The 27,674-nt window shown below is 38.9% G+C and overlaps 4 protein-coding genes across 10 annotated transcripts; all 4 read left to right on the plus strand.

The window, feature by feature from the left end:
- The first annotated feature begins 749 nt into the window (after positions 1-749).
- Positions 750-5,580, plus strand: LOC119008766 (ADP-ribosyl cyclase/cyclic ADP-ribose hydrolase 1-like). Its single transcript, XM_037079412.1, has 9 exons — positions 750-940; positions 1,048-1,171; positions 1,737-1,863; positions 1,976-2,111; positions 2,979-3,061; positions 3,195-3,268; positions 3,353-3,445; positions 4,042-4,128; positions 4,316-5,580. The coding sequence occupies exons 1-9, from the start codon at positions 865-867 to the stop codon at positions 4,413-4,415; spliced, it is 900 nt and encodes a 299-aa protein (XP_036935307.1). The 5' UTR covers positions 750-864; the 3' UTR covers positions 4,416-5,580.
- Positions 5,581-7,116: 1,536 nt separating this feature from the next.
- Positions 7,117-12,843, plus strand: LOC119009095 (ADP-ribosyl cyclase/cyclic ADP-ribose hydrolase 1-like). The gene is made up of 8 exons (XM_037080116.1): positions 7,117-7,404; positions 9,301-9,427; positions 9,528-9,663; positions 10,360-10,442; positions 11,514-11,587; positions 11,978-12,064; positions 12,222-12,305; positions 12,403-12,843. Exons 1-8 carry the CDS (start codon positions 7,229-7,231, stop codon positions 12,458-12,460), a joined length of 825 nt encoding a protein of 274 aa, XP_036936011.1. The 5' UTR covers positions 7,117-7,228; the 3' UTR covers positions 12,461-12,843.
- Positions 12,844-13,946: 1,103 nt separating this feature from the next.
- Positions 13,947-16,652, plus strand: LOC119008641 (ADP-ribosyl cyclase/cyclic ADP-ribose hydrolase 1-like). Of its 5 annotated transcripts, none has more exons than XR_005071474.1 (10): positions 13,947-14,195; positions 14,297-14,417; positions 14,521-14,659; positions 14,948-15,021; positions 15,322-15,395; positions 15,665-15,742; positions 15,869-15,958; positions 16,046-16,119; positions 16,288-16,394; positions 16,489-16,652. XR_005071474.1 is itself a non-coding variant. In XM_037079180.1 (10 exons), exons 1-9 carry the CDS (start codon positions 14,053-14,055, stop codon positions 16,346-16,348), a joined length of 828 nt encoding a protein of 275 aa, XP_036935075.1. In that variant the 5' UTR covers positions 13,948-14,052; the 3' UTR covers positions 16,349-16,394; positions 16,494-16,652. The 5 variants fall into 5 exon arrangements, 3 of the variants coding, with proteins under 3 accessions (XP_036935073.1, XP_036935075.1, XP_036935074.1); XR_005071475.1 differs by having other exon boundaries at positions 16,494-16,652; XM_037079180.1 differs by having other exon boundaries at positions 13,948-14,195; positions 16,314-16,394; positions 16,494-16,652.
- Positions 16,653-18,693: 2,041 nt separating this feature from the next.
- LOC119008934 (ADP-ribosyl cyclase/cyclic ADP-ribose hydrolase 1-like) lies at positions 18,694-26,864 on the plus strand. 3 transcript variants are annotated; one of them, XM_037079690.1, is made up of 9 exons: positions 18,694-18,782; positions 21,054-21,311; positions 21,478-21,604; positions 21,683-21,824; positions 22,057-22,139; positions 23,341-23,414; positions 23,535-23,621; positions 23,828-23,914; positions 24,036-26,864. In XM_037079690.1, exons 1-9 carry the CDS (start codon positions 18,751-18,753, stop codon positions 24,112-24,114), a joined length of 969 nt encoding a protein of 322 aa, XP_036935585.1. In that variant the 5' UTR covers positions 18,694-18,750; the 3' UTR covers positions 24,115-26,864. The 3 variants fall into 3 exon arrangements, with proteins under 3 accessions (XP_036935585.1, XP_036935583.1, XP_036935586.1); XM_037079688.1 differs by lacking the exon at positions 18,694-18,782 and adding an exon at positions 19,530-20,032; XM_037079691.1 differs by lacking the exon at positions 18,694-18,782 and adding an exon at positions 19,552-20,549.
- The last annotated feature ends 810 nt before the right edge of the window (positions 26,865-27,674 follow it).

Raw genomic sequence — 27,674 nt, forward strand, 5'->3', positions numbered from 1 at the left:
ATGTACAATAGGTAGGTTGTGGGAAGAATGAAATAATATTATATTATTGTTGCATTAGCCTGAAACAATTACTTCGTACAGCTAGCGCGTCTCCAAATAGGAGGAAACAGAACTATGAGACTGTGTTTTGCCTGTAACACCTGATGTACTTCTTCACAAAATAACACCTGCTGACTTCTTCATAATGCTCATATTTCCTGGGACGTCGTCCTGAGTCCAGTAACACACACACACACGGTTTCCCTCCAGCCCGTCATGGCACCACATCCCAGAGAACAGCACACACTCTCTCTCTGTGTGTGGAGAGATTCTTAATGACACCATAATGGGAGTCATGTGGATCTACTCTTCGTCATCTCATCTGTCCTTTATGAGTGTCTCTGTGGGCTGGGAAGGAGCTGTGTTGTGTTGTGTTTGTCGACCTGTGAAGACTCGGGAATGACGAGCATTAGCCCCTGAGAGGACAGAGTCTGACCCAAGACGCTACGCTTCAACCTTCTGCGTTGGAAAATGGTGAGCGTTCACTTCTACATTTCACCTCTGACTTACAAAACTGGGCATGCTTGTTCACATACTTTAATAATTGTTCCTCTGAATGCTAGATGATGTATTGTTTTCTTAAATGTCATGTGTCAGAATCCCCTGCAGGGTGTTTGAGAAGTTGCCAGGTTTGAAGGCTCCGGAAAAAAAATAAATAAACGTGGGAGGACATTCTTTGTACATCCAACAAGGGAAATCACATTTCAGTCGGGCACGCAGTGGCAAACGAACTCCCTGTGAGTTCCCATGAAAGTTCCTGCTTCGCTGCAATCCAAACGAAAATTAAAAAGATAACGTTTGCATTGAGGTGAGGCAGGTTGAGGCATGAACACCCAGGGTAATGCCATCATGAGCTCCCCCAAAACGTCTGCATCCTTTCTAATGATCAGCGTGAGTCTATGTAAGTAACTCCTCCTGACATTCCCACAGTTGTTTCTTTCTGATGTGCCCCTCCCGAGCCGTGAAAGATAATGTCCTCTTTCTTCCGTCTTCGTGTCCATTTCAAAGGGTTTACTATGCTCCTGCTCCGTTCCGGTCAACTGAGAGCTGAGCTCGGGACAACCCCCAACATTAAACACATCGTGGTCGGAAGGTGTTACAGTTACATCACGCTAGTTAACCCCAGCTTGAGGTAATGATGATTTATACTCACGTGTCATCAACATTTACAGTCCTGACCTTTTTGATTTGAACAGAAGTTACCTCATCCTCAAAATGTGAATGACTTGGTATTGGCTTTATGGGTGAATAAAGACTGAGTAAATGATGAAGCCAGTGTGGTAACATTACTTCTGATGTTGAATGAGTTGAATGAGTTGAATGAGTCAGGAAGATAAAAGAACCCGAGACAAAGAAGGTAACTTTGGTACGAAGGCATGTACTGATACCCTTTGTATGAGAAGATGTTTTATCTCATGGGAACTTTACACAGCTTGATTATAATTTGGCGATATTTGCTCAAGTTCCTTTTGAAAGAAGCTTAAAACTGATCAAAGTGTAGTTATAGTTCAGTTTATCACCACAAAATCATCATTCAGTGCCAACTCAACCAGAATTCAGAACTTTTCCCAGTTCCTGTGACACATTTTCTGTTTGAAATATGATGCAAAAACTTCTGTTAAATTCATGGGTCCTTACACTGAGTAATTCACTTTTTGAATCTTGGCGGTAAGAGCTAAAACATCATTCATGTCTAGGTATGACTGTGAGGACATCTGGAGTCAGTTCGAAGAGGCGGTCGTCCGTCAGTCTTCTTGTAATGTGACCGTGGAGGATTATCATCCCATGTTTTATGCAATGCCACAAACCTGGCCTTGTGATTCGGTGAGCAAGAGCCCCCCAAATTCGATTTATGTTCATAATTTGTCACTTTTACCCCTTCAAATGGAAAATCCTTGAGTTAAGCTGCTTTATCACTGCCTTCCCTTCTGCTCAGTTCCTCTTCTGGAGTAAAACCAGGACACTGATGCACAGCTATGCAGCTGTGGTGCGTCACTTCTGGACGCTGGAGGACACGCTGGTCGGCTACATGTTCAACGATCTCATCTGGTGTGGACAAGAGGAAGACTCCGGTAGAGCTTCTCTGGTTATAACAAGACATAGACAACTAAAATAACTCAAAAACACCAAAACATAATGTTTTTTATTGTTAGTGAATGCCCTCCTAAAGTCTTAAAATTAAGCAGAAAAACAACATTTTTAGTCTTTTCGTTCCTGTTAATTAGCAAATAAAAAAATAAGTTATTTCTTGAGCTGTTTAAAGGCTCATGACTGTCAGGTTGATTTAGTAACTAAATCATTGTTAAAGACACGCTGTAACTCGCTTTGTTTACTGTGACCTGATTGGGTACCAAAAGGAAGAGAATTTAGTGTACGTATAAAAGGAAAACATGTAAAAGTATTATTTATTTTGCTATTACTGACTTTCTTAATGCTTCACGAATCAATATCTTTTTGGAAGAATGGATCAAGTGACCAAGTAAAACATGTCACAGAAAAACGGAAAGATATACCTCTTAAGCATCGAATGGCCGACAGACAAAGTTAGCGGCTACCTGGTCACAGCTACAGAGCGAGGTATCTAACTCTATAGATGGTGGAGACCAAAAACAGAGATAAAAGAGAGTGAATATTGCATTGATTTGATCCTCAACTATTCAATGACAAACACATTTTTCTCTCATTCTTGCATTTTTTAAATGAAGAAGCTTTTTCGCAGTGGGATTCAAAGGAAACATCATCGCTCAGGCAGCTGCAGCTGTGCTTCCAGATGTTTAGCAGAGCCTTCAGGATATTTTAGTGCAGTGCTAGTGTTGAGTGATTAGCCCACCAAAATGCTTGTCAACACATGTTTTCCTCACCTTTTCAGCAATGTCTAAGATAATCAAGGTGACAACATTCTGCCTCCTCTAACTGACAGCTGTGAATGTGGCACACAGGTTTTGATTTCACTTCTTGTCCGGAGTGGTCGGCGTGTAGAAATCATCCGGTGTACTCCCTGTGGAGGCGAGCGTCCCAGAATGTGAGTTTAATGTTAGAAACGTCTTCCTCAGCCCACACAGCTGTGTTGTTGCTTATCATTTATATGCAACATACTGTTCCAAAATCAGCCGTGGAATATTGCTCTCATGCGATATTCTTCACCTTTTTGTCAGTTTGCAGAGATGGCGTGCGGCAACATCACCGTGTTACTGAATGGATCTATTGTCAACGCCTTCAATAGAAAGAGGTAAGCAAGAAGTAAAGACGCAAATATTGATATAAGTGATGTTTGCTGAGTGTCTGTAAAATAATCTCCTCTTGTACCTTTCAGCATGTTTGGGAGTGTTGAGCTGGACGGTCTGAACCCACACAGGGTGAATTATGTCAACATAAAGGTGGTGGCCAATCTAGAGGGACCATTCATGTGAGCATTAAAACAGCTGATACTTACTGCATTACAGTAAAGTGTTATTTTCAGTACCACTGTCCAATTCATCACCTTTTATAAAGGGTCTTTACATTGTAACAAATGATTTACTTACCATTATGTGCCAGTTATTTATAGATACAGATTCATAGATCAAAAGCAGTGAATGTGGATAACTTCTGTGTTGCCAGGTTGTGAAAAAGAAAACCTCTGACAGGCTCTTCAACCAGAAAACCTTTCTTTTCCGCTCTTTAATTCATCACAAAGTACCTCTAATTGTTAATATACGGACACAATTTGATGAGAATCTCAGCTGAAATCCATTTAATACTTTATCAACATACATAACTGCAAAATGTATGGCTTATTAGTATCTTTAAAACATACAAATATGTATTACTATGGTAGATAACCATCATTCTTGGCTTCACTCTCAGAACCTGGCAACCCAAAGCTTCCCTCATTAATGGCCTCTTACAGCCATTGATTACCATTAGACACAGCTTATAGCCTTATTATAAATGGTGAATTATTAAAAAAGTAGTAAACATTTTATAACCACCAATCAAGCGCCTTGTTTTTATCCTCTTCAGAGAATCATGTAGTCAAGGATCCATTGTAGACCTGATCCAGATCCTCAAGTCCAGAGGTTTCCGCTGGACTTGCACAGACAACGACGAGTAAGTGGCGGTCCTCAATTTAACCTTAAAACAAGCTTTTTTCCGTGTGCTTCTAGATCTATACAAAAGGTGTTTGGTTTTTTTTTGCCCTGAGAAGGATCTGAGGTTTGCTACACATGTTGTGTATCGCTTCACAATGAACTTCCTGAAAGCACCCTGAGGTAACACATATAATATTTGTCCACAGGACCCTGATGATCCTTCAGTGCATCCAGAACCCCAAACTGTCTTCCTGCCAAACATGTGCAAACAGCCTGTTGCACAGAAGGAGCCTCACGTTGAACTGACTGACCCACAGATTCAGCACGTTTTCTGAAATAGCTCATTTGGCATCTTATTGTCAGTGAAGTGACAACACAGTGCAGAGGGTTTCCCCATTTTGAAGCCCAGTACATCAAAATGTCATTTTAAGACCGCCTTTTTATTTTCATTTATGTAAAATGTAAATTGGATATGAGCATACGTTATTCACATGTGTAAATGTTTATTAAAATGTGTTCATTTTCATTCATATGTGAAAATTATCTGTTCAAATGTGACATTATTTTATTTTCACATGTTGAGATCTTATCAAGTGAAAATCAATCGCATGTGAAAATGTGGAATTTGCATGTAAAGAAGCAGGTATTATGTGTTTTTATTGTGCCATGCCTTGTTTGCACATGTGGAAAAAGCCAATCGCCAATGAATTTATGTACATTATCTTATTTTCACAAGTTATGGCATTCGTTTAGGTGAAAAGAAGTTTCATATGTGACATTCTCGTGAGGGTGTTGACACATTTTTGTTCAATCAAATCACCCACAGAGGCTATAGCATGAAAAACCTTTATGCTTTTCACTGAGACCTGAATGAACAGAGCTTTATTGGGGCCCAGCAGCTTATTTTTGCCCTGGACCTCAAAGCGGTTTAGTACGTCCATGTCTGAACCACCTGTCTGTGTTTATGGGACCAAAGTTCACAGTGGAAACACTGCAGGCCTTGACCTGACCAGTTACAATATAGTGCAATAACATGTCATATTTTCAATAGTCTGAGATTATTAACATTCTGTTTCTGATTGCATGTTACTGGTGACCTTACCATAACTTTTTGATTCCATTGTTTTGCGTGTTCAGTCTTCACGGGTGAACAGCCTCGAGACAACACACCCACATAGATAGCCTGTGCAGCTCGACCTGTTTGTTTTGTTAGTTTAACAAAAGATCCTGTTAGTATCAAAGTTTAGAGTTTGATTTGCGCTCAAAACCATAACGTACTCATTACTAAACATGTGATTTGTTTAACATTATAAGATAATTGAAGCAGGAAACATCCACTAAATGATATATATGTGTTACTGGATCATTAAGTCATTAAGAACCTGTTTACTGGAATGAGAATAAACTATTGGTGTTGCTGCTCTCTCTTGAGCTCAAAGGTCTGCTGCATTTCTCAACATGTTCACCCGTGACTGTTATTGATGACTCTGACCTTTAAATCATTGCTTGCAGGCAACTGTCAGCAGCTGATGAATACTTACTTACACTTGCTTCCCCGTGCTACCGTAACAGCTCCTAATTATATACGATAATCTTACCTACCTTTCTGCTGTACAAAGGTAGAAAAGAGTGAACGCAGCCAGCTTTAAATGGCCTCCGGAAATAAAGGCTGGCAAAGGTGCTCATACCTGAACCACAAGCATATTTTTGATCTTCCTGGATGAACATAGATGAATGACAGTTATTATCATTATTACCACCATCAGTTATTGCAATTGTCCTCAAATGCACTTTGATATTAACAATAATGTCTTTTTGATGTTACCTATTCTTTTTACACATGTTATATATGAATTTGACTAATTTAGGTCAGCAAAACATTAAAGAATTCAGTGTTTCTGTACCTGATTTTTATTCCTGCATGAGGAAACTGTGCATTTATTTAGAGACGAGAAGCAATATATGATAGTCATAATATATCAAAACAAACTATATTTTTAATCATAATATACATGTTTTTTTCTGTTTTAGGGTATTTTGGGAGGGTGTGCAATTGTCGTAATAGGATGAAGGGTGTTTCTTTTACTTTAACTTCTGCACTATATAACTTCAGCGAGGGGGTTGGATCACAGCATCACATTCGTGCTTACTTTGCGATACAAGTTTTAAACACATAACGTTATAAACTGATGAGTTTTGTTCGTAGTTAGCACCTAAATTACATCTGACACACTGACACAAATCTGGGAGTTGTATCGCTAACAGTGGTGTTGCACTGTGGGTCGGGCGCCAAATCACATGAATGCCATTTTCTACATAACATTGCTTTAATGTAAAATCTTTAATCTGAATAGTACAGTGACTTTTCAAGTGTAGCATGAAATATTATTACCAGTGGTGGAAAAGTATCCAGGTACATTTGGGAGGCCGTATTAGTATATTATCAGCTAATATGAGCCAATGACAGATATAGATCTGTACCGTCTTATATGTTGTCCAATAAGATGTGTTGTTGTATGTGTATTCTCCTCAATGTATAATGAGTACTTTTACTATCTTTTGCTGGAGTAATAGAGTATTTCCACACTGTGGTTGCTACTTCTACTGGAGTAAAAAAGATCTGTGTTCCTCCTCCACACACGTTAACACTGAAGTAAAGTTCTTCCCCTCGTGCTCTGACTGTTGTATCATCTTATATGTTGTCCAGTAAGTTGTGTTGTTGTATGTATACTCTCCTCAATGTATGAGTACTTTTACTATCTTTTGCTGGAGTATTAGAGTACTTCCACACCGTGGTTACTACTTCTACTGGAGTAAAAAAGATCTGTGTTCCTCCTCCACACACATTAACACTGAATTAAAGTTATTCCCCTCAGTGCTGTGACCCTCTGACCTCACTGTGACCTCACTGTGACCTCACTCTGGCTGCTCCAGTCTCTGATAAGACTCCTGCTGACTTTGTGGACACGAGCCAAGAGTGCACGTGTGCGCGCGCACTCAGTGCGCCCCTCCATAAATAGACGTCCGAGCGCGAGCGGCGTCTCAGTGTCAACAAAACAGCAGCTTGGCACCGAACTCCCGTTTTAATTTCAACGGCTTGAAGAGCTGAGATTTGATTAATGGACCGCGGTGAGTTTCGTTCCCCGGAGAAGAGACGCGGGAGACGCTGCCGGGTTTTAAGTGTAGTCGCAGTCCTGCTCCTTATTATTGTCGTCGCCGTCGTCCTGGGACTGGTCCTCCGACAGGGAACGAACTTTAAATCAACGTTTATTGACAGATGTGAACAGTTCGCGGGGTAAGAGACGTCAGTTACAACCGTTAGAGTGGAGAATGTCAGTTCTGAGTGACTAGAGTCAGTTTCAGTGATAATCAATGACTCCCTCACACACAAGCGTGGGACTGACATTAATTAAATTAAGAATGAAATTCAAAATATGTCAAATATTTTGTCGAGTTAAGCTAGCATGTAGCCTAGCTTAAGCTCAGAACACCTAGCTTAAAAACAGGTGGTGAATGTAGCCAAACCCTGTAGGTGTATTTACCTAAGAACAAGTCTGAGGTACTTTATTTAAGTTTATATATATATACATTTCAGATGGCAGTATTTCTTTCAAATGTTTTAATTCTGACTTTTATTGGGTCGTATTTGAGAAAGGCTTTCTTTCTGTCTTCATATTTCACTAGTTGCATAATTAATCGTTTAATAATTAAGCCCATAAATGGCAATATGTGACGGTTTTAGTAGAAAATATTCACAAAAAAATATATATTTTTATTATTGGTTAAGACGATCCTTAAAGCAATCAAAATAAAAGTGTTATTTTGTTTGAATACACGCTTTATCATCATTTCAAGTATTATGTCCTGAGATACATGAAAGTTGACATGATCTTGAGGTATGAATATTTTTAGTAATTCAATACTGTTGATAATCAAATGTACAGGGTATGATGAGCATCATTTTTCATACCATGGTATGTGTTGAAAGCGGTATATCGCTGCAACCCTAATATGATTATCTCATATAATTTGAAGCCTTACTGTAGATTAAACTACCCAAATATGTAACATTAAACCTTAAACAACTCCAGCAGGAAAATGCAACACTCACATGAATGCAACAGTAAAAACAGCAAAAACATTAGATAGGGAACATTTTAATGAATAATGTGTACTTTGGCTTTTGATACTTAAAGTAAACTTCACAGATAAAACTTGCATATTTTACTCATACTCAAATACAAAAGTCCTACAAGTTTTCATTCAAATTGATTTACACTTTTTGGTCGCTGTGAAAGAAGGCGTAGTTTGTGGTGCTGTTGAACTGTTTTGCGTCATAATGCCAGGTGTTTCTATTATTTTGTCCACCCTATTTACTTAAATGCTGGTCGGCTTACTAACAGAAACACCTCAGAGCAGCAGTAACAGCAACAGTACTGCACACTGTAGCCTACAAAATGTTGGTGTACATATTAAACTGGCCACTGGAGCGTTACATTAACAGACATCCTCTGTGGAACAAATCGAAATGCAGAAGTTGTGACTTGAATGAACGGGGAGTGCCTGCATATTCGCAAAGCTTTAGCAATCATGGCAACTACAACCTCCAGTGATTCATGTTTGTGATAATAAAGTGGGAAGGGAGTAATACAAGTGCCTGCAGCTACAAAGAATAGAACGTGTGAAAGCAAATTTGAGTCCAGCCAAAGGTTTGGTCTGTTTGATATTACAGTCGATGACAAAGAGGCTGGCTTACTCCCAGGACTCTATTTGTAATGACTTTGCTGTTTCTAAATTGCATGAAGCACTTTACTCTGGGTTATTTATTGTTAGGAGACAGTATTGACTGGAATAGTTCTCTCTTAAAGCCTTAAAGCAGATTAAGTCAAAGTCTTCTTCAAACATTATGCATCCATTTAGTGAAATAGAACACGTGCCTTTCCCTCCACAAACACCTTAATATTTGTCTGCATTATGTATTATAATTAAACTGCTGTAATCTCACTCAGAATAGTTTTTTCTTAATGTTTAAGCAAGAAATAAATGTCTTGTTTCAGTTTGTTAGATGACAATTATCAGGTGTGTCAATAAACCTTGTGAACAAAACCTGTCGCTAAATTTGGTCCTTCTCCACCAGAAGGAGGCTGATCCACATTCCTGAGACTAAGCAGCACTTTTGTCTATTTTCCAGATACAACTGTGAGAAGATATGGGATGCATTTGAAAAAGCCTATGTGGGGCGAGACCCTTGTGAAGTCCCCATGGAAGCCTACGACCCTTTCATCGCCGCAGCCCACTTCAAACCTGCATGCGGCCGAGTAAACACCGCAAATCATCACAAAGTGTGCACATTATTCACTCCTGACTTCAGGATGATACCTTTTGAATAATTTGATATAAACTGTTATTTTGGGTCAGATGATGTTCTGGAGCAAAACGAAAGATCTGGTCCATGACTTCACCGAGAAGAAGGATTGTTTTCTCACCCTGGAGGACACTTTGCTGGGCAGTGTGGTGGATGGTCTGACCTGGTGTGGGAAGGAGGGCAGTAGTGGTAAGACTTGTCAAGAAATTGCTTCATTGTTGTGTAAATTTTAGTACATCTAAGTGAATCAGTAGCAAAATGGATGAAAAAGACACAGAAAGAGGGATAGCAGCAGTTATTTAAGTATATATGTAAAGCTGAAAACCTGTTTTCAGTATTTAAGCAAAATTCCTAACATGCCATCTGGGAGTGTTGCAGGCCTCTCCCACGTAACCATTCTTAACGAGTCTTAATGATTGCAGACAGCAAATTCCAAAGTTGTTATTGTCATGCCTACAGTTGCTTTTACATAGCATTATATGACAGCATGTGTAGTCATGTTGGGCTTTTTTTTTTTTTCACCATTATAAATAGTTCCTGCCTGGAGGTCTCTGATAAGACAAGACAAGGAAAATAATGGTACATAAAGTTCACATATCGCAGGGAGGTATAATGCAGTGCTATCGCCCCAAAATGTTGAACTATTCCTTTAACTCCCAATAACTCAAAAGTAATGGAGATGTTTTTATCTTTTTAATCTTAAGACATTGAACCACTCACTGTGTGTCCGTTTGGGTTGGTGATGTCTTAATGTTTCTGTTTTGTTTCAGGTGAGCAGCTCAGTGAAGCAAATTCTGATCAGCCACACTAAAAAGGCAAAGTGTTGAACGTTTGTGTGTGTGTGTGTGTCTGTCTGTGTCTGTGTCTGTGTGTGTGTTGTTCCAGAAACATTCACCACCGGCTGCCCAGGGTGGACGGACTGTGAGAACAACACTGTTCGCTCGTTTTGGAACAGAGCCTCAGCTGCTGTAAGTGAACAACAAGAATTTGCCGTCTTTGCCAAAAAGTCCGACTGTCCTGGGATCAGTGTTTAAGATAATACATATGTGGAGCATACGGCAAGGCAAGCCTCTCCTGAATATAAGTGATTATGATGGAGAGGAGAGAGGAGAAAAAGGTCACTCAGCCCGGTTCTTCATCAATGAGGCTTTGTGCCGGTCTCCATGGAGTCACGTTGCGTAGCTCTCTCCTGAGCGAGCAGAGGCAGCCCACACATTCAGAGGAGCCAAGGGTTGGATTGTGCCGGTGCTGAAACTTGAAATGAAGTACAACCAACCGTTAACAGCATGTCAAACAAACCAGGTGTTACGTCTACAGCTGAAGCATGACAGAATGAAAACACCACAGACACTGATTCTCATCAGCTACTGCTTCTTTTAGAAAGTAAAGCAGCTATTTATTTATTTATTGGCTCAGTTTGTCTGTTGCACCTGTGAATAAACACGTAACAGTGAGTTGAGGCAGCATGATTCTGCATCCCTGCTGCAAGACGACAACTTCAACCACTGGGGGTCAGCATGAGCAGGATTTTATTCCAACACTGCTACACACACTCTGAATCAGTGGTGCTACTTGTCGGTGAAGCAGAAAGGCCTTGAGTTGTTGATATGCCTGGAATGTGTCGCTGTTCACCTACTCATTATCTCCTCTGTGGGAAAGTCCTATAAACATTCTGGTTGTTCAGGTGGTAAATCAGTGTGAGGGCAGCATTTGGAAGCAGCTGGAGGAAGTGTTTGTGTAGTGTGTTCGTGAATAACCACTAGGAAAACACCTGGATGCTTAATGACTAAGAATGTTCACTGAAATCCTAAACCTTTACTGAAACGGTGATCACTAAATGATACTGTAGCAGCTTTTTGATGGTAAAGAAATTTTCCAAATGTGTCATTCATTGATTTGTTCAAAGACCAACTACTTTCTGTCTTGTTCTTTATCGCAAAATATAAAGGTGCATCTTAGAGATTTTTCTCAGGTCATTTTTTCCAGGACTCATCCCAAATATCAGTGTAACATTAATATTACATTATTCTTGTCTGTAGTTTGCAGACGTTGCGTGTGGTGACGTCACAGCGATGCTAAACGGATCCATCACCACCCCATTCAATTCTGCTAGGTAAGTTGCTCTATACACTTATTTGTGAGAGCAGACAGAATAAATATCTCTTCTCTAATATTTCATCCAACTACACATTTGAAGTGATATTATACCAACACAAGAAACCAAAATATATAGTTCATGTCTGCTTACTGCTAGTTATTGAAAAGTTATTGTTAAAAAAGATGTTTTCCTGTTCATTGCCACCATGACAATGTGACTACGCTGATCCTCGACTTCATGTCACGTCATTAAACCTCCAATCTGCTGTGTGTATTAATGCTTTATTGTCTTTACATCTAAGCTTGTTTGCTCCCAGCTAGTTTATCTGCTTGTATCCACAGTTCCCTGTTGACTTGATTTTATGCCATCTCTCTTAACTGTGCTCTTCTTTATTTTCATTGTTAGTATTTTTGCCTCCATCGAGGTGAAGAGGTTCAACTCCTCCAGGGTGAAAAACCTGAATGTTGTTCTGGTCACACAGAAGGACTTTGTGTAAGATTTTCACATTGTACACAAGATTTCTGGAACAATGTTTTCTTAAATGTTCTGGATGTTCTTCATTTTAGTGGCTCGACACCTAAACATGCAGAAACACAAACTTCTATTGTGAAAAAGGATCTTATAGTCATCTTTTCTGTGTCCTCTGCAGCACAAACTGCACAAATGCATCTTTGAAAAACTTACAAAAGGAGCTGGATGCAGGAATCAAATATAATTGCAAAGAGGTGGCTGAGTAAGTCCAGCGTGTGTGTGTGTGTGTGTTTGTGATCACCACATCATGATTCTGTCCTCACAGTTTGTTTGACGGGTTGTTATTCGTCTCTGTGCAGATCTCAGATCCACGAGTGCAGCTCTGATCCACAGAAGCCCTGTGGATCCTGTTGGTGAAGACGTCCAGATGAGACACAACAATAACCAGCTAGAAGAGATATTTGTTCAGTCTTTGTAAATTAAATCATGTTCTATTATGCAGTTTGTTGGAAATGTAATAGTTTTTGTACCGGTGAGCCAGTTTCATTTTATATGAAATGTGTATTTTTATATAAATAACTTTGATACATTTTTACAATATGACAATGCACCTTATTCAAAAGGTTGTGATTAGGAGGCTTTCTATCAAGTAGTAGATGAGTTCACTGTCATGTACTGTAGAGTTAAATACCGGTGCTGCTATCTAATCATGTCCAACTGACCACCTGCAATAAACTCTGGGGGCAGAGCTTGTAAGGTTGTTTTTTTTTTCAAATAAAGTGTTAAAATATGAGGATAAATTGTGTGAAATTTCATTTTCATGCAACATGAGACAAAGCTCACATTGTACATAAATCACATAAAACAAAAAGGCATTAAAGTAAACAAATTTATATACAATTTAACTTGAGTCATCTGAGACCTGCTGTAGAAACTTTTATGATAGTGAGTTGAATGTTGACCTTAGATTATGTTTTGTTTTATAAATATTAAATATTAAATAAGTATTAACTGATAAGCAGTTATCTACCAACACAAGGAAGCCATGTTCTGTTTAATTATCTACTTCACCTTATTTGCTTATTTGTCTCAAACAAAAATGTTTCACGTATGTTGGGGCTATTCAGTGTGTAAGTAATCAGCTGAAGTAATTAAAAATGTTTGTGATCACAATAAGTCCAGTAACAACAAAGATGCATTAATAATTTGAAGTCTGCACATTTCGCCTGTGGGAAAGTCACATCTCTCATGCTGGATGGACGCAAAACTGAACCCTCTGAACCACACATCCCCTGTCAGCACTTTCATGACCACTCTGTGATGAGAAGAAGAAATGCATTTCCCATTTCTCAAGCATTTAGTTCGAGTGTGGTTAAAACAACAGGATAAAAATTGGTTGGCGAGAGAGGTGCGTCATCGGCGTATTCAGTCGTTAACGTCCTCTGACCTATTATGTAATCTGGTCATCAGCAGCAGAAGAAAGTACAATAGACACAGCTCTGTAACAAAGATCAAGAACCAGATCAGGATCACTCCTTTAATGAAACAGCCTGATGCACAGATGATGGTATTTTACAATACAAAAGAATAAAATAATACAATTATAAAATAGAATACAGCTGTCAAGCTTCAGTTGATGACTTGTCTACTTCCAAGCACATGATCTGATAGTCTTTTCATTTTCTTTTGAGTGTTCTTATGATCTAACAGGATTTTATTTGTTATATGCTGTGCAATCATTCAGAAAGTATTGAGAAACCTTCCCTGTTATTTGTAAAGAAATGTCGAAAACTTTGTTCATTTAGTTATTTGTTTTGGTTGAGCTGGATTTCGCACGATTCCTCAGAGATTGGATGGCTTTTACGAGTCTTTAAATGGTTAATTAGTAAATTGTTATCTTTTTGAACCTTTGACCACTGACAAGGAGCCAGTGACAGCAGTCTTATAAAACCAGGTCTGTGAGAACGACACTCTTGCAGACGTTTATATTCTGTAGAAGAAGCTTTAAAATGAATCTTAAAGTGATTGTGCCCGTCGTTGTATCCGTCCTGTGTGTAACTGTGACTTTAATGGCAGTGTTGATTCCTCGAACGGGCGAGTTCAGGGCAATGTTCATGGAGAAATGTAAGAGTTTCCCAGAGAACAGCACAAGGTAAGCACGCTTTTTGCAATAACAAGTCATTTTTTTGTTCATCCTAAGCATCTCTGCATGACTGCCATTTCATCTACTACGCATTTCTATTCATTTTTCAGGTGTGAAGAGTTACTGGATATTTTTGAAAAGACCTATGTAGGGAAGAGCCCATATTACTTTCCAGAGACAGAATACGAGCCAGCCTTTGTTGCGGCTCCCTTCACACATCCAGGTGAAAAAGTAGGTTTTAATGATCACAGGAAGGTTTTTTTGCACATTAATTACACCAGATCCTCCTTGAGCTTAATATTTTCCTCTCTCTTTGTATTTCTTTTCACATTAGACGCTGCTCTGGAGCGATAAAGGTGGAATATGGGCCAACAAGTTCGCCAAAAATAGAGACTGTTTAGTCACCCTGGGGGACACTTTGTTGGGATCTCTGATGGATGAAGAGACCTGGTGTGGATTGAAGGGCCTCAAGGGTAAGATACACCAAACGCTGCATTAGATGACCTTGCAAATGATCCGTCTGGGTCAGTAGGCTAGAGTTTATCAACTTTTTTGCATGAGATACAGCAAAATACAGTAATTATGACTATTCCTTGGGTGTCTTGCAACACACCTGCCAAGTGAACAGATCAGGGTATGGGAGAACGGTCAGACAGATGAACAGGCTTCTTGCTTTATAGTTAGATGAGGTCTTCTTTGTGAGGCCTTAAGTCTAAAGCTTCACCAGTGATTTAATGTTCTTTGTGTGTATGTTATTCAAGGAACATACATGCCATTTTGCCAGTGGTGCAGCAACAACACTGTTGATTCATTCTGGACAATAGCCTCTATTAAGGTAAGTGCCCAACAGGACATCACTGGTTTCACCACCAGATACATTAATTCCAGTAAGAGTCAGTGTTTTAGTCTTCTCTACTGTCTAGAGAATACATCTGCGTTTCAAAAACGCTAACCCGTCGTCATAACCATCAAATTGAAAAAGTACATCATGAGCCAGGAGGGTATTTGTCGCAGCACCCCATGATGTGGTTTGACACCCATCTGTGCACACGCCTTGCTGCTGATGGTGTCTTTATTATGTTTTATTCAAAACTGCATTTTTAACATTTAAACCATCGTATTCTTTTGTCTGCAGTTTGCACGGCATGCTCTGGGTACGGTCACGGCAATGCTAGATGGAGACCTGCGTGAACCATTCGATCTTAACAGGTGAGCAGCGCTACACTTTCATCCATCATGTTCACAGCACAGCCCTCATTTTGTGCCAGGATATTGTCGTCAGGAAGGTTAAAATCAACAGCGTTTTGAGAGACAGGTGCATCAATTCACAGTAAAAAAAAGTCTCGAGAAAATAAATATATCCCAGATAAGTTATGGTCCTCTCTTTACATCAGATGTTAAGCAGTACCTCTTACACTGTAACAGTCTGTCTGACTTGATGGTCCCTCTACATGTTGCTCTTCTGTTCTTGCGGTTAGTTTCTTTGGCCTTGAGACTAAACAGCTCTTCTACCCTCGGGTGACAACGCTTGATATTATTCTGGTCACGGACAAAAAGTAAGATGGTGTTTGTTTTTTCATCAGTTTTCTGTACGTTTCCTGTGTGTGTGTGTGTGTGTGTGTGTGTGTGATGTGGTAATAAAGCAAATGTTTTTCTGTATGCTCGTCACTTCTTTTCTTCAGGGGAGTGTGTGAAAAAGCGACAGCTCTTGGGGAACTGGAAGAATCACTCGGACAACGAAATGTTAGTTACTCTTGCAAGGAGGTGCCGAGGTAAACCGTCCTGTCCTGTTGTCCCAACACAGTCACATGCATGTTCGTTCCTTCTCAACGTTAACTCTTTATTTCATTTCATTGTAGCTCTCACATCCAGACGTGCATAGATAACAACGAATGTGAAACCTGTTGGTCCAACCTTTCATCTTACGCACCCAGTATGAAATAACTGCTTTGTACTTTTTTTGTTTACATCATTTATTCATCCATTCATACATATGTAATACAGCTGAATTCATGAATAAAAGTGATGTTAACTTTATTTGCTTTGGTTGTATAACAAGACAAAAAATACATAATAGAATAATTGTTTGTTTTTTTTTTATGTATCCTCCCAATTTCTTTTCTTCAGGGGAACATGTGAAAATGAATCTCTTCAGGAATTAAAGAATATCATCAGAAATAAAGGCATCAGTTATCGTTGCGTGACTTCGTAAGTTCACTACAGGTCGTGATTTTTGGTCATCCAAATAATGAGTGTCACTGCACACTTCACACAGTTAACTTCTTATTTTGTTTCACTGTAGCTCAGATTGAGAAGTGCATCGAAGAAATCACAACCTGTTGGTGAAGGCGTCTGACTGTAAAACCTCTGGGTTCATCTTCTGCATGCCACCTTAAAATAAATGTTTTTATGTTTTGTTATCTATTCATCCATATTCATATTTGAGCAATAAATGGAAAAGAACTATATCATCTTGGTTGTGTGTTGATTATTTGCTTTAATTAAATCTATATTTATTTTTTTATATATATATACTGGTTATAATCCTGCAAGGGGAAATTCTTTTTCTCACACATACTCACACAGTCACATACACACTCACACACACACACGTATAGAGGGGCTGCCACACATGCAATGATAACTGTGATGATGATGATGATGATAACTGTGATGATGATGATGATAAAGATGATGATGATGATGATGATGATAATGATGATGATAACTGTGATGATGATGATGACGATGACAATGATAACTGTAATGATGATGATGATGTTGATGATGATGATAACTGTGATGATGATGATGATGACTTTGATGATGATGATGATGATGATGAATGTGATGATGATGATGATGATGATGATGATGATGATGATGATAATGATAACTGCGATGATGATGATGACGATGACAATGATAACTGTAATGGTGATGATGATGATGATTATAATGATGATGATGATGATGATGATTATAATGATGATGATGACTGTGATGATGATGATGATGATAATGATGACTTTGATGATGATGATCATGATAATGATGACTGTGATGATGATGATCCTGATGATGATGACTGTGATGATGATGATGATGATGATGATAATGATAATGATAATGATGAATGTGATGATGATGATGATGATGATAATGATAATGATAACTATGATGATGATGATGATAACTGTGATTATGATGATGACGATGACAATGATAACTGTAATGATGATGACTGTGATGATGATGATGATGATGATGATGATGATGATGACAATGGTAATGATGATGATGGTGATGATGGTGACTGTGATGATGATGATGATGATGTTGATGATGATGATGATAATGATAATGATGACTGTGATGATGATGATGATGATGATGATGATAACTAAAATATGTATGAAAGACAGGAAGAGGTCTGAAAGAAGGTCTTAAATGTCTGAAGGTCTGAAAGAACTCAAAAAGATGAAAAATGGCTGAAAAGTTTAGAGGTGAAAGGCTAAAAGAGCTTAAAAGGGTGAACATTTTGATAGCTGAACATAAAATTTAATGTTTTAAAGAGTTGAAAAGGCAGAAAGATGAATATCTGAAAAAGCTGAGAAGGCTGAGAAGCTCTGGAGTAAGGGGGGTGAAAGAGCCTAAAAAGGTGAAAAAAGAGTGAAAAGTTATAGAGTAAGAGATCAGAAAGAGCGTAAAAAGGTGAAAAAAGACAGAAAATGTGGAAATTTAAATGCAGAGAGGGCTTAAAATGTCTGCCCACATGCTGCAGCAGGAGCAGAGCCAACGTTGAATATGTCCCCATAAGGAATGAATGGGAAAACACCTCCCAAACTGATGCCATTTTAGAAAAAACTATGATAGTTATCACCAAAATATTGGTATGTGGAGTTACAGGAGGAGTTGCTGAATGCGGTCATGTTATTTATATTTCTAGACAGTGCGAAATGAGGGCACAAGGAGTTGGAATGACAGAAAGATGAATATTTGAAAAAGATGAAGAGACAGAAAAGTTGAAGAGGGCTGAAAGAGTTTAAAAAATGTAACATTTTCATAGCTGAACATGAAGTTAAATGTTTGAAGGAGTTGAAAAGGCAGACATGAATATTTGAAAAAGCTAAAAAGCTGTAGAGCAAGAGGGCTGAAAGAGTTTAAAAAGGTGAAAAAAGACTGAAAAGGCAGAAAAGTTGAAGAGTAAGATGAAAAGTTAAAGGCAGAAATGAAGTTTTCTCTGATACATAATTAGCGTGGTTGCTGCAGTTAGCCCTTGCAGGGCAGCATTATTAGATGGATTTTTTATAATCTAAGTTATGTTCCTTTACTTTTTTGCCAGGTTTGAGATAATGACAGCTAGCTACGCTGCAGGTCGGATTCGGATTGAAATCTATGGCAGACGCAATGAGGACATTGAAACTAATTCATCGGAGAAGAAATGGCGGGGGATCTGTGGCGCAAGTGATTTTATTATTGCCATGGTGATTGTTTTTGTTGTGGCTACAAGGCCAAGGCAAAGCGATCAATCACAACCGTTCAGCAAACGTTTCATCTGCAAATGTATGGAGTACAGGAAGGAAAAAGTAACAAGTAAGAGTTTTTCATTTTGTCATTCCTTATTCTTTTCAGCTGCTCTGATGTGGGCGCTGATATTTTCGTGTGCTCGAGAGGTTTTAGTTGGAACTGATAATTTGTTGGTTTCAACAACTGGGATATAGAAGGGAAGTCAAACTGTGCCTGTCGTCCTACACCTGATCAGTGTCTGATGCACATTCCAGATTATATGTAATTTGATTTTTCAGAAGCTACTGTCAACATGTATTCGATGTCTTTGAACAAGCCTACATTGGAAAACCAGAATCTAATGTCTTACATCATGTTTTTGATCATGTTTTGATTTTTGAAACTTTTCTTTTAATTCTATACGTTGCATGTAGCAATTGTTATTTTTCTGTGCATGTAATCTCTGTTCAGTGAATGTAATGTTGGTTTGGTACAAAGCAGGAACACACAGGAAAACAAACTGGGCTCATAAAACATTTTCTCTGAGGGGTCAAATTGTGCTGCTGATAATTTAAAAATCCACTTACGGAAAGTGCTGGATTCAAACATTTTGTATTCCTGCAATGAAGTAATTGAGTAAGTACAGTGTGTGTGTGTGTGTGTGTGTGTGTGTGTGTGTGTGTGTGTGTGTGTGTGTGTGTGTGTGTGTGTGTGTGTGTGTGAGAGAGAGAGAGAGAGAGAGAGAGAGAGAGAGAGAGAGAGAGAGAGGAAATCCTCACTACAAAAAAACAACAACACAGTAGTTTGAATTCTTCTTGTTTTGTCTCTTCTTGCAGATCTCGGGTCGCAGATTGCTCCTCCTCCTCTGATACAGACGTGGGCTGTGTAGCCCGTTTGTTGAAGCCGACTGATTGAAATGACACTGATACAGCAGAAAGCAACAATTTAATCATCCACCTTGTATTTTTCTTGATAAATTCTTTCTGTGTGTGTGCTTTTAAACTTTTCTCTCTCAAGTTGTGGGCAAATATCAGACGTGGAAGCCTGAATTATCAGGCAAAATCTTGAATTTTGACAGTTTTATCCAAGTTACAACAGAAAGCAGCTAAAACCATCTAATTACATTAATGCATACAGCATCTGACTAGCTTTTATATATTTAAACACACTCATCAGGTCTAATTCTCATTCCTTTACAATAAGAATCATGATACCGGTTTCTTTGTTCCCTTATTTCCTGTTTTATTTTGAAATTGCGCCCTCATGTATCACGTGTTGTTTGTTCCCTCCTTCATCCTTATCAGTTTGTTCCGCCTTCTCCTGTGTTGCCACCCCTGGTATGTTTCTGGTTTTTGTTCCTCGTGTCTTCATTGATTTATATTTTGCTTTTGTTGCCACTTTGTCTTTTTTTGTCCTTTTGAGTTCTCAGTTTGTGGTTTTCCTGGATTCTTGGTTTCTGTGTATCGCTTGGCTTCTGTTTAATAAAGCTCGTCTTTTTGTTTCTTTATCCTGCCTTCCGTGTGTTTGCTGCATTTGGATCCTCAGCTTCCAACCGTATCATAACGAATCACGACTCAGCCCGGAAACAGGAAGCATGAAACAAAACAAAAAAAAAACAGAATTTAAATTAAACTTGATCCACCTGAGACATTCAGTCTTCACTTTGACCTCCCTTTCATTACAGAATAGGATTAAATATTACATTTTTATTGGTTAGACAATCTACCAACACAGGGAAGCCATGTTTAACAATTCTGAAAGATAAGTCACATCCTGTTGATCAGTTTATGTATCATTATGTTTAAAACTGGTCAACAAGATCATCGTCTTTAGACACTTACAGCATGAACGCAGGTAAGACTTTGTCAAGTTAAATTCTAGAATTAAACATGCAAAGCACAACAAGATTGTAGTTTTTGCTCTTTTCTTTTGCATTACATGCACATACATCTTTTTCAGGTAACACACAAGTCCAGTACCTGCATTTTTATGGTCATCAGTCGTATAATTGTTCATGACTTGTTAGACTTCTTTATGTTTAACTGATGATCTCATTTCTTTTTGAAATTTTGAAATATTCTTTAAAGCAACATTATGTAGGAATTGGCACTTTGTGGGATTTGGTGCCCCCTACAGTTTCTGAGTGCAACACAACTGTTTTTAAAACAAATCCAAGGTCTGTAATGATTTATAGGATGTAATAGATGCTAACAACAAACAAAACTATTTTATTTTAAACTTAACTTCAAAGCCAATTTTCTCTAATACATAATTAGTGTAGTTGCTGCAGTTAGCCTTTGCAGGGCAGCATTATTAAAAGGATTTCTTTAAATTTTTTTTTTTGTTGACATTTGCCAGGGTTGAGATAATGACAACTAGCTACACTGCAGTTCAGATTCAAACCCATGGCGGACGCAACGAGGACACAGTCTCTGTTCATGTGCCGGACACTGAAACTGAGCCGCCGCAGAATAAACGGCGGTGGATCGGTGGCACAATTGCTGTTACTGTCGTCGCGGCGATTATTGCTGTGGTTATATGGCGAACTTGTCAACCGGAAACGTTCAGCAAACGTTTCATCAGGAAATGTCTGGAGTACAAGAAAGACAACAATGAGTAAGAGTTTTTCATTCTTTGAGCTGTGTTGATATTTTGTGTGTTCAAGAAGTTTTCGTTGGAACTGATAATTTGTTGGGGGATATAGAAGGAGAGTCCAGCCTTTAATACTACACCTGGTCAGTGTCTGATGCACGTTTCAGATTATATGTAATTTATTTTTCAGAAGCTACTGTCAACATGTATTCGATGTCTTTGAACGAGCCTACGTAGGAAAACCAGAATCTAAGGTTTCCGTGGAAGACTATGATGACTTAATGGCCGAGGTCCCCTTCAATCATCCATGCCACCAGGTAAACATCGAGCTCTAGCACATCATCAACAGAGAAGATTACTTTATAATGTAGACTAATTCATCTGTTTTTGGTCAGACAATGTTTTGGAGCAAAACAAATGAGCTGGTTCACAAGTACACCAAGGATAAAGGTAAAAAGGACTGTTTCACCCAGGAAGACGCTCTGTTGGGAAATATCCTGGATAATGAGACATGGTGTGGAAAGGAAGGCAGCAATGGTAAGATAATTAACACCCTTCACACATAGCCACAGTTAGGCCACTGTGTGTGTTTTTGCACCGATCGTTTTGATGGGACGACTCAGAAAAGTGAAAATGTGAAACAGACTCGATGTGCGTCTGTGTTTCTTTACTGGAAACATTCACTTGTCGGTGCCCAGGACCAAGTGGCTGATGTGAGCGTCTTATCAGCTAACATCAAATGAAATTTTATTTGTGTGCGTTGTTGTAGAAACGTTCACTGATGGCTGCCAAGGATTAAATTACACTGGGAACACCGCTGTTCTCTCATTTTGGAACAGAGCCTCCGCTGCAGTAAGTGCACAACAAATAAATGGTTTTGCCAATAAATAATCTACCAGTCAAACTTTTGGACTCACCTTCTCATTTAATGTTTTTTTCTCTATTTTCATGACTTTTTACATTGTAGATTCTCACTGAAGGCGTCAGCACTATGAATGAACACATATGGAATTAGGTCGTAAACAAAAAAGTGTGAAATAACTCAAAACATGTTTTAGATTTTAGATTCTTCAGAATAACCAGAGAAGAACCAAAGATCTCACATTTGGACTCATCAGACCAAAGCACAGATTTCCACTGGTCTAATGTCCATTCCTTGTGTTTCTTGGCCCAAACAAATCTCTTCTGCGTGTTGCTTTTTCTTTAGTAGTGTTTTTTTTAGCAGCTATTTGACCATAAAGGCCTGATTCATGCAGCTCTAATCTGAGGTGCAGTTAACTTGAAATTTCTGAGGCTGGTGACTCGGATGAACTTATCCTCAACAGCAGAGGCGACTCCTGGTCCTCCTTTCCTGGAGCGGTCCTCATGTCAGCCAGTTTCATCAGAGCACTTGATGGTTTTTGCGACTGCACTTGGGGACACATTCAAAGTTTTTGCAATTTTCCGGACTGACTGACATTCGGTTCTCAAAGTAATGATGGGCTGTCGTTTCTCTTTACTCAGCTGATTGGTTCTTGCCATGATATGAATTCTAACTGTTGTCAAGAAGGGCTGTCAGCTGGGTACCAACCTGATTTCTGCACAATACAAGTGATGGTCCCAACCCCATTAAGAAGGCAAGAAATTCCACAAATGAACCCTGACAAGGCACAGCTGTGAGGTGAAAACCATTCCAGGTGACTCCATCATGAAGCTCAGCGAGAGAAGGCCGAGAGCGTGCGGCGCTGTCAACAAAGCAAAGTATGAAACACGTTTTGAGTTATTTCACACTTTTTTTTGTTTACTACATAATTCCACATGTGTTCATTCATAGTTTTGATGCCTTCAGTGAGAATCTACAATATAGATAGTTATGAAAATAAAGAAAAACCATTAAATGAGAAGGTGTGTCCAAACCTTTGACTGGTAGTGTGCATCAGGCCTGGGATCACTCATGTAACCCTGGATCCTACAAAATCTGCTGACATCTTTCTCCTCATTTTTCTCACCAGGTGAACCTGCAGCCCAACAACAAAGTGTTCATGGTTTGACCCTCATGTCTTTATGTCTCTAGTTTGCAGAGTACGCCTGTGGAGAAGTAACAGTGATGCTAGACGGATCGTTGGAAATACCGTTTAATCCCAACAGGTGAGCACTACACCTCCTTTATTGTTTTCTTTGAGTATTTTGATTTAATTCAACATCTTGATCTTATCAGTCTTAATATTATTAATCTTTATGAATTCTGTTATTGAATTTTTTTCATAGTACATTTGCAAGAGTTGAGATAAGAAGACTGAAATATCCTAAGGTGACGAAACTGAACGTGATTCTGGTCACCGGAGACAAGAATGTGTAAGATTGTTGTTTGTTGCTTTTCATCATTTTTTTTTTAAATTCTAGACATTGTGTGTAGCAAATGTTATTTGTGTTATCTGTGCATGTAATCTCAGTTCAGTGAGTGTAATGTTGGTTTAGTTTGACACAAAGCAGGAACACGCATGAAAACAAACTGGGTTCATAAAACATTAAAGCTTTTTCTCCATGTGTCTCTCTGACAGGTCAAATTGTAACGCTGATAATTTAAAAATCGACTTACGGAAAGCGCTGGATTCAAACATTTTGTATTCCTGCAATGAAGTAACTGAGTAAGTACTGTGTGTGTGTGTGTGTGTGTGTGTGTGTGTGTGAGAGCGAGAGAGGAAATCCTCACTACAAAAAAACCCAACACATTAGTTTGACTTCTTCCCGTTTTGTCTCCTCTTGCAGATCTCGGGTCGCAGATTGCTCCTCCTCCTCTGATACAGACGTGGGCTGTGTAGCCTGTTTGTTGAAGCCGACTGAATGAAATGACACTGATACAGCAGAAAGCAACAATTTAATCATCCGCCTTGTATTTTTCTTGATAAATTCTTTCCGTGCGTGTGTTTTTGAACTTTTCTCTCTCGTTTTATGCTCAGATATCACACGTGGAAGGCTGAATTATCGGTCACGCTGTCCGCGATTATGTTCCACCGGTGACCTCGCTTCGTATCTCCTCGTGGCTTTTCTTTAAAATAAAATGGTAAAACATTGTGTGCGGCTGTTAAATGTGACAGCGATCGTGTGAAACGATCTGGAGGTCGCAGCTTTGGGTTATTATTGACAGGATGTTCGTCTAGCAGCCGATTGCCACCAAATTTCAGTCTGTAGAAAGACGATCTGTCTTTAAGAAAGGGACGAAACTCGAAAGCTTATTCTAGATATGAATACATTCATCTTTATTGTTACATTTTAATGGGATTTGTGGCAACTACGCACCCAGAAACCTCCTTAAATGACACGAGAACTATTTTTGCTGACATTTAATAACGCACTCCTTAGCTGATTTACTGCTCAACGCTCCATTTTTTAACTTTCTTTTTTGCTTCACGTGAAACCGGAACCTGCGACCTAAGGTTAGAATACAAGGTGTATGCAAATGCGCCAAAACCGCAGAACAGAATAGAAAGTGCTCATAAAACCATCCCATCTGCTCTTTGGCTCTATCTGAAGGTGTAGCCCACAAACATGTCTTATCTGTGTGAAGTGCGTGAGGCGAGGGCGTGAGCACGGTGACACAGAAAGGAACTCGACAGAGTCTGAGGCCTTTTTTTTTTCTTTCTAGAGTGAGACTGCTGCGGCAGGAAGAAGGAGGCTGAGAGAATCACCTCCTCTTTCCTCTCTGGTGGCTCTGCTTGCTTGCTGTGTCACACGTACCGTAAACTCGCCGTGCTCGGTGCTGGGAAAGACACGGTACAGGTGTCACATGAAGGACGCCCCCCTCTGTGCAAACCACAACATGGGGTGCTGTGACAAGTACTGTAATGTCGGAAAACATTATCACGCTTTGAGTCACGGCCGCTGCCACTGACACCACGGGACTTCTAATAATCTTCACACGGCGGCAAGGTGTTTGTGGTTACAGTGAAACATTCAAGGTCCAGTTTTTTCTCTGGCCTTTTAGCATGTTTACATATCAGGGTCTTTGACTGTGATTCTAAACTATTTATTTTTTCCAATTTAGTCCCTTTAAGGACTGTTATTGTAGGTGCTTTACCCCAGACATCCATCATCTGACGGGAACGTGACTGCGAGCTGTTAAGAGCTCAAATGATTTACATAGTTTTGTTCTGTCTGTGCGAGCGAGGGGGTTTTAGGGACTGTACAAAACACATCCATGATATCATTCATAGTTTTTTTTTTTAAAGTTTGGACACCTCTAGGTCTACCACCGGAGTCTCCGGAGTGCCAGACGTGATTCAAAAAATAGTTGTTTTTATAGCTTGAGGGGCAAAATCTAACATTTGGACACCAGCCTTGACTTGAATTAATAGTTTGACCTTTTGGAAAACACGCTAAATCACTTCTTTGTCGAGAGCTTGATGAGAAGATGGTGCCAGTCTCATGTTTCCCCCTTATTCAGAGCTTACGTATGTTGTGCAAACTGTTGGCGTGACTTACGCCATGTGCAGTCACCTAAACGGAACCGCCATTTTCCGTGTTAGCAAAAAATAAAAGTACATTTCTCTATTTAAGGGGTGTGGTAACTGTTGTTGTTAGCACAGCATCTTAGTGATAGGGTGTATCAAGTTAGCCTAGCCTACCTGTAGCTGTTTCTAGCTGTTAGCTGTCGGACACCTTATTTCTGGTCTTTATGCTAAGCTAGATAGAGGCAACTTTATGTTAACCATACAGTTATGGTTATTAGGTATGTGCTTAACTTAGCATAGCCTAGCTTAGCTTAATGAATGCAGTAAGCTAACCTGACTCAGTCCAAAGGTAAAAATCTACTTACTTAGTTGCTTGTTAGCACGTCTTGACACATTTCTTGAACCTAGCTAGTTGTTTCACCTTTATTTCAGTCTTGTGAGATCATAGCCAACATGCACTTAGCTTAGCATAGCCTAATACCCACAATAAGCTAACCAGGCTCAGTCCAAAGGTAAAAATCTACTTACTTAGTTGCTTGTTAGCACATTTTAACTCTTTAACTTTTATTTACTCTAGCTAGCTGTTTTACCTTTTTATTTCAGTCTTAGCACAAAGCTATGCTAAGCTAAGCTACATGTCCTGTTTTTTTTATATGTCACACATCTGACTATCAGCGAGTCCATAATGCGGAACTTTATCCTTCTAAGAATTTCCTCTGACCTACAGTTCGGGCACAAACCACAAAGAAATGCCACCAACAAACCAAAGGCGCCCTCTCAGTGAAACCAGATGTTCTCGATATCGACCAAAAAAAAACCCACCGGAGGTTAAATCAGCAATTCAGCGCAATAATCCTGCAGAATAAGGCCTATCTGGTAAATTCAAATCTTGAATTGTCAGCCATATCCCGCCCAGGGGAGGATTTTTCTCCCAACACTTCCCTCGGTTGTGACGGGATGTCCCAAAATAACCTCCTCAAACCTCCCCGACGTCTGCTGAACTTAATGGAGGTGGAAGCTCCAACTTCAACAAAAAAAATCCACATTCACAGATATTAACCTAAAAATATCACGTTTATTATTTTCAGTAGGTTGTGTCTTGTAATGAACTGGTATCAAAATAAATAAAAGATTATTTATTTATTTATTTTTCTTTCTTTTTTTGTTTATACTGTTTAATATGTGATTAAATATATTAAATAAAAAACCGAGGCTTCAGTGAGGTCCAGTCCCCTGCCCCGGTGCGTTTACTGGAGGAGGAGCAGCACGTATTTTCCCTTCTCCTCCTTCCCTGAATAACTCCGCTCTGAGTCAACACCTTTGAGAACAAGCTGTCAGAAGATTGAGTAACTCGATAATCCTGCGAGATGTGTGGTTTTCCCATGACCCACATCACGTTAGTGTACATCTTCTGGTCGCTGGCGGACAGTTTCACCTCGGCTTTTTACTGGCTGCTCAATGATTTTCCGGCTTTTTATTTTTTATTTTTCTTCTTCTTGTTCTTCTTCTCTTCTTCGTCGTGAGTTCAAACCAGGAAGTCAACACTCAGCAAGTTCACACGACGGCTGTCCGCTGTAAAAAGTGACGCGCTGCATGCGTCAGCTCTTGTTTTATTTTGAAAATAAAACGTTGACTTTATTTCAGTTTTTTACGAAAATTATTTTGATTTTCAGTTTTTATTTTATGCAATTTTATAAAGACTTTTTTTTATTTTTTAGATTTTTTACACTGAAATATTATTATTATTATTATTATTATTATTATTATTATTATTATTATTATTATGTTGTTGTTGTTGTTGTTGTTAAATCCATTTTTGATTTGTGTTATGATTATAATATTTATATTATCTTGTCTTTAGACCTATTGTGAACTGTGTTGTGATTATTATTATTATTATTATTATTGTTATTATTATTATTATTATTATTATTATTCATAATATTTCAAATTAAAT

The sequence above is a fragment of the Acanthopagrus latus genome, chromosome 19 (assembly GCF_904848185.1).
Source record: "Acanthopagrus latus isolate v.2019 chromosome 19, fAcaLat1.1, whole genome shotgun sequence".
NCBI classification, from domain to species: Eukaryota; Metazoa; Chordata; class Actinopteri; order Spariformes; family Sparidae; genus Acanthopagrus; species Acanthopagrus latus.

What these genes read in the sequence shown, in the direction of transcription:
- LOC119008766 (XM_037079412.1), top strand. Translation starts at nt 865, where the DNA reads ATGAACACCCAGGGTAATGCCATCATGAGCTCCCCCAAAACGTCTGCA. An exon ending in AATGATCAGCGTGAGTCTAT is followed by an intron (nt 941 to 1,047) that starts GTAAGTAACTCC and finishes TCCATTTCAAAG; the next exon opens with GGTTTACTATGCTCCTGCTC. An exon ending in TGGACAAGAGGAAGACTCCG is followed by an intron (nt 2,112 to 2,978) that starts GTAGAGCTTCTC and finishes TGTGGCACACAG; the next exon opens with GTTTTGATTTCACTTCTTGT.
- LOC119009095 (XM_037080116.1), top strand. Translation starts at nt 7,229, where the DNA reads ATGGACCGCGGTGAGTTTCGTTCCCCGGAGAAGAGACGCGGGAGACGC. An exon ending in ACCCCATTCAATTCTGCTAG is followed by an intron (nt 11,588 to 11,977) that starts GTAAGTTGCTCT and finishes TTTCATTGTTAG; the next exon opens with TATTTTTGCCTCCATCGAGG. An exon ending in AATTGCAAAGAGGTGGCTGA is followed by an intron (nt 12,306 to 12,402) that starts GTAAGTCCAGCG and finishes GTCTCTGTGCAG; the next exon opens with ATCTCAGATCCACGAGTGCA.
- LOC119008641 (XM_037079178.1), top strand. Translation starts at nt 14,053, where the DNA reads ATGAATCTTAAAGTGATTGTGCCCGTCGTTGTATCCGTCCTGTGTGTA. An exon ending in TTCCCAGAGAACAGCACAAG is followed by an intron (nt 14,196 to 14,296) that starts GTAAGCACGCTT and finishes TTCATTTTTCAG; the next exon opens with GTGTGAAGAGTTACTGGATA. An exon ending in TCTTGCAAGGAGGTGCCGAG is followed by an intron (nt 15,959 to 16,045) that starts GTAAACCGTCCT and finishes ATTTCATTGTAG; the next exon opens with CTCTCACATCCAGACGTGCA.
- LOC119008934 (XM_037079688.1), top strand. Translation starts at nt 19,959, where the DNA reads ATGTATCACGTGTTGTTTGTTCCCTCCTTCATCCTTATCAGTTTGTTC. An exon ending in ATACCGTTTAATCCCAACAG is followed by an intron (nt 23,415 to 23,534) that starts GTGAGCACTACA and finishes TTTTTTTCATAG; the next exon opens with TACATTTGCAAGAGTTGAGA. An exon ending in TCCTGCAATGAAGTAACTGA is followed by an intron (nt 23,915 to 24,035) that starts GTAAGTACTGTG and finishes CTCCTCTTGCAG; the next exon opens with ATCTCGGGTCGCAGATTGCT.